The 4,895-nt window shown below is 39.6% G+C and overlaps 1 protein-coding gene across 1 annotated transcript; it reads right to left on the bottom strand.

Annotated features, from left to right (window-relative positions):
- Positions 1-1,165: 1,165 nt before the first annotated feature.
- Positions 1,166-4,362, bottom strand: PPDPFL (pancreatic progenitor cell differentiation and proliferation factor like). The gene is made up of 4 exons (XM_010708868.2): positions 4,222-4,362; positions 3,286-3,375; positions 3,094-3,193; positions 1,166-2,683 (listed from the first exon to the last, which is right to left on the bottom strand). Exons 1-4 carry the CDS (start codon positions 4,274-4,276, stop codon positions 2,671-2,673), a joined length of 258 nt encoding a protein of 85 aa, XP_010707170.1. The 5' UTR covers positions 4,277-4,362; the 3' UTR covers positions 1,166-2,670.
- Positions 4,363-4,895: the final 533 nt, after the last annotated feature.

Raw genomic sequence — 4,895 nt, 5'->3', positions numbered from 1 at the left:
TTTTCTCATTTTCCTTATTCTAAACTGGACTTAGGTTATATGAGTGTAATTTCCCCTTTACATTTCTTTCTTTTCTGACTTATCTTTAAATCATTTAAGTTTTGGTTTTGTCCTCCAACAAAATTACATAATATTTACATTTCATTCAAGAAAACTGACATTTCTTTGTTACTGTGATATAACAAAATGCGGTGGTTTTACAGCGAGCTCTTTATTGTATTGGTTTTCCATATCCTCTTTGCAATTTGTCATTAAGTAACATGGCATGTTATTAATTACAGTTGATCCATTGAACTGGCACTAATAACTAGAAAGTGGCAGTGGTACCACTTCAAAGCTGGGCTGATCACGGCAGAAGATGATGAAGATGCCAAGAGGGCACTGCTCCAGAGTAGGATTTTCCATCATTATGTTACCATTACACCAATAGACCTTCATAGAAGCTTAAGCAGATGAATTCAGACATAGGACAAGGGAGAATGGTTTTAAACTGAAACAGGGGAGGTTTAGGCAAGATATTAGGAGGAAGTTTTTCACAGAGGGTGGTGACACCCTCCATCCCTGGATGTATTCTGCTCTAGGCAGCCTGGTCTAGTGGTTGGTGACCCTGTACATAGCAGGGGGGGTTGAAACAAGATGATTGGTCCTTTTCAACCCAGGCCATTATATTATTCTATGATCTCTTGTTTCTCCAACTTTCCCGTCAAAAACAAAAGGGGAGCTTGGTTGGTTGTGGCCTTTACACTTTCAGTGCATTTGCACCTTACTTTCTGACAAGATTAGGACAGAAAAAGTTTAAGCTCAGAGAGCAATATGGAAACTTGTCACTGCACTTTTCATGTCTTTGTTTCTGAATCCTATATTACTCACGAGAACAAGGGATGCAGCATTTCTTTCCTCTGTGGCTTCAAGCATCTTCAGAAAGAGCCACAATCACCCTTCTGAAACCAGTAGTATGAGATTGCTAATCCCTTCCTTTAAAATGTGTCGTTATAGAAAAATGTGTCTTTCACATTTTCCATCCCTCTTGTCTTCATCTCACATCGAAGTTTAAAGTGGCTGAAGGAAGAAAGGCATTCCATTAAGTTTTAAATGGGAATTCTGAATTGTCCTATTTCACATAATTAAAATAAGTCAGAAAACTACCCACGGAGCACAACACAAGCACTGAATACCATTTGTATTAAAGGCCCAAAATAAGCCAAATTAAGTATTGATTAAATACTTATTAAAAACAAACAAACAAACAAACACAAAAATAGTTCATTCTGTACACTTAGAAAAAGGACAGTGATGAAATTGCACAATGGTGATAGGGGAAAAAGGTATAACAAAGCGATTTGAGGATTCCTGAAACTATATTTCCATCATTGCATTTTTTTCTGTTGTCATGGGGCAAACATTTATTCCCTACACCAAAACCAAAGCAGTCATTTGATACACTTCAGAGTTCTAAGCATTACCATGACAACCACTAATCTATAATTAAAAAAAAAATTACACTTACATTGATAATGTTTGCTATTGTTGCTTCATCCAGTGATGGACAAAGGCCAGGTAGATTTAGTGATGGTACATTAAAAAAAAAATTGCACAGATAAACACACAGAGGTGATGTCATCCAGCCAAATACGTTATTTTCTATGACCTTTGATCCATTTTGGCCATCCCCAGTAGAACAAACAATCACTGCTTTGCAGTGATGAAGACCAAATGAAAACATACTACAGTATATTTCAATAGCATGTATCCTGACAAAGACAGACTTTGTTATTAACATTAATGTTATCACTTTGAGTTGAATATTTTGCCAGCTCTTACACCCTTCAAACTAAACTGATGGACAGCAGTGAATGCTGACAGAATTAGTCACTTGAGAACAAGCAGGTCTTTCAAATGCAGCAAAGAAGATGAGGGTAATTTGAAAGTAAAACAAGGCTGTGAATATCAACCCTGATTAAGATTACTCATCTGCTTGGAAGATGTCATTGTCCATTAAGATTACCCCTGTCTCTGCTATTCTGTCCTCAAGTAAGAACGTGCATAGATATGAATGAAAAGAGTATCTGTGTATTTGTGGTTGGGCTCTACACATGCAGCTGGAACACAGCAAACAGATTATTGCTTCTCTGTGTAACCAGGCTTTCCGAAAGCAAAGCTATTAGCAAGCAACCTTTAACTCAGATGCCTAGAACTGATACAGAACAGCATGTAGAAAATATACACAATAGAGTAGGATTGATCCGTTTGTGATGTGTTTACAGCAGTGAATGTCTACATAGCTGATATCTTAACAGGTAAAACTTCAGGTAAGTATCACCTATTGCAAAGTCATTCCATACACATACTTTTAAACCTATACTATCTTACCGTTGTTTTTTCTTTTTTCTTAAGTATCCAAATAAGTCATCAGGATATTTAATCCACGTAACTTTCATTAGAGTCATCTAAAATTATAGCAACTCTATAATGAAGAAGGTAAGCCATCGACATGTCCATTATACAATAGTTTTTAAGCTACTGACATCTTTTGAAAGTACACCTTTCGTCCCTCCTAAAGGTTTTGTTTTCCTCTTGCAGCTGAACCCAGACACTCAGAAGATCCCAAGCCTCTTGGAAAAATAAGTCCATACGCAGTATCTCAGACAGTAATCCAGCTTGCTTTCATATTCAACTGTTGGTACTGCAGAAATATAGATTCAAAAAGATTAGGTGTAGGGTTATTTTATATATATTTTTTGCAGAAGTATTTATCTGCAGAAGTTTTGGTTTCATTCATATTAACTTTTTAATGTAAAGTTAAGTAGAAATGCATAAACGGGAGTACAAGTGCAGTGGGTCAAGGATTAAATAACTATTGCTACAAATGACAGTAATAGTTCCTATCATAACATACAGTGTGTGTTCAGCTTTTAAAATGTAAACATGGGCAGCTTCTAAGGCCATACATTTGCAGAATCTTTTATTTAAGTCATCAAAATAGCATTGTGCCTCCATACCGTTTTAGCCGATTATGACTTGTTTAGTAACAGTTTTACCAAAGGAAAAACGGAATGAGTCAATTAACCCCATCACTGCAAAACCAGGACTCACCTGCTTGCTGATAGTGCTTTTCTGCCAACAGTTGGCGGAGATGGTTCACAATGGAAAAAGCTTTTTATCCACCAGCATTTATCGAGTAATTCAGGTAACCCTGCCGAAAGAGAAGCAGCCCTCACCATTAGACTCTCACAGAGTAACAAACAGGTGAAATCGAGAAGACTATTTGAAAGCAGAGAGCAATACCATGAAATGCTTTGTCCTGATCTGCAACACTCACAGGATCGGTACAGCAGGAGGAGCTGGAAGAAACACTGGATTCCGAGTTCTGCCTTGCTGTTCACGGAAAAGAAGGACATATTTAATGAAAAAGATGGATAAATTTCCATGCCAATAATTTCTCAGACTTGCTGCTATCTCAGAGGAAGCAATCTAAAAGATAAGATAAGCTCAGCAACAAGTAGTTAGCTACAATGTGACTTAAATATTTTATGTGCCATTTTGCTATGGTTGTTCGGTTGAAACCTTTCACCTAAATTGATCTTTCATCACCTGAAAACACACTCAGATGTCCTTGTCCAGCTTTCACTGAAATCAGTGATGTGCCTTATGATGATCACATATACACTGTTCAGTAATCAAGTGCACAAAAAAAAAAAAAAGAGAAACTTATGTACTTTCCATTGTGATACAACTAAGAGTACCATCCTTGCACTATTGGATAGCAAGCTATCTAAGGGATCTTAACCAGACCGAGCGCACTCTCAAAGTATTTCATGTATACAGAAACAAGAATGTGTGTTGATTATGCATTCTGTCTAAGCCTGCAAAGGACAAAACAAAGTATAGCTTGAAGCCAGGATTTGTTGAGCTAATGCTCTGTCAATGTCACAGTTTATAATAAAAAGATTGATACTGCAGAGCCTTAATGAACAATTCTACAGGCAAAAAAAGTGTATATGAATAACCAGAAGCAAATACTCATTAAAACTGCAGTTCCTTTATGGAACAAAACCACATATATCCCCAAGCAAATAATAATAAAATAAAAATAATAGCTAAACATACGCATATAGCAAAACCCTGCTCTTGCCTCCAGCTCATTCAGCTGAAAGACTTTCTAACCCTCTCTACTGCAACAAACTCGGAGCCTGATGGGGCTGCCGGGCCCTGAGCACTTACTGCGGTAGTACTGGTTCTTGGCCAGGAGGCATCCGGCGGAGGGTACCGAGGCCATGGCAGCGAGTAGAAAGCTTCTCTCGGACTGAAAGATAAACACGGGGCCGCTCACTCCGCAGCGAGTGACGCTCCGGGTCCCGATCCGCGCTCCTATATGAGTCGCGGGCGGCCCACCCCGTGGCAGAGGGACGGGACGGGACGAGTCATTCTACCCCACTGCCGCCAGCCACGTGCCGGGCCCCGCCCGCGTCCCCGCCAGGGACAGCACCCGCAGCACGGACCGAGGGTGCGAGTGGAACACAGCACGGCTTGGGGAGGTGAGGGGTGCCCTGGACCTCCGAGCATTTTTCTGCAGTGTATAAAAAGTGTTTGTTTTTTCTTCCCATAAGTAAATGCACAAGCACAACTATTGTACTGTATTTGTCAACACTGTCCCATAGCAAAATCTGCCCTACTTTATGCTACCTCACCTGATGGTTAAGGTCAGGCTGGATGGGGCTCTGAGCAACCTGATGAAGCTGTGGATGTTCCTGCTCATTGCTGGGAAGTTGGGCTGGGTAACCTTTAAAGATCCTTCCCCACTCTAAAGATTCTATGATTCTTTCAGAGTGGTGAACAGTGAATCTGCGCTCTTTGAACTACTCCTGATCCACAAGGAAGCACTGCATCTATTTTTT

This window comes from Meleagris gallopavo, chromosome 3, assembly GCF_000146605.3.
Source record: "Meleagris gallopavo isolate NT-WF06-2002-E0010 breed Aviagen turkey brand Nicholas breeding stock chromosome 3, Turkey_5.1, whole genome shotgun sequence".
Taxonomy (NCBI): Eukaryota; Metazoa; Chordata; class Aves; order Galliformes; family Phasianidae; genus Meleagris; species Meleagris gallopavo.
This window is presented reverse-complemented; position numbering and strand designations above follow the sequence as displayed.

Coding starts and splice junctions, on each gene's coding strand:
- PPDPFL (XM_010708868.2), bottom strand. CDS start 4,276: ATGGCCTCGGTACCCTCCGCCGGATGCCTCCTGGCCAAGAACCAGTAC. Junction 3,376..4,221: donor CAAGAACCAGTACTACCGCA/GTAAGTGCTCAG, acceptor TTCCGTGAACAG/CAAGGCAGAACTCGGAATCC. Junction 3,194..3,285: donor TCAGGACAAAGCATTTCATG/GTATTGCTCTCT, acceptor CTCTTTCGGCAG/GGTTACCTGAATTACTCGAT.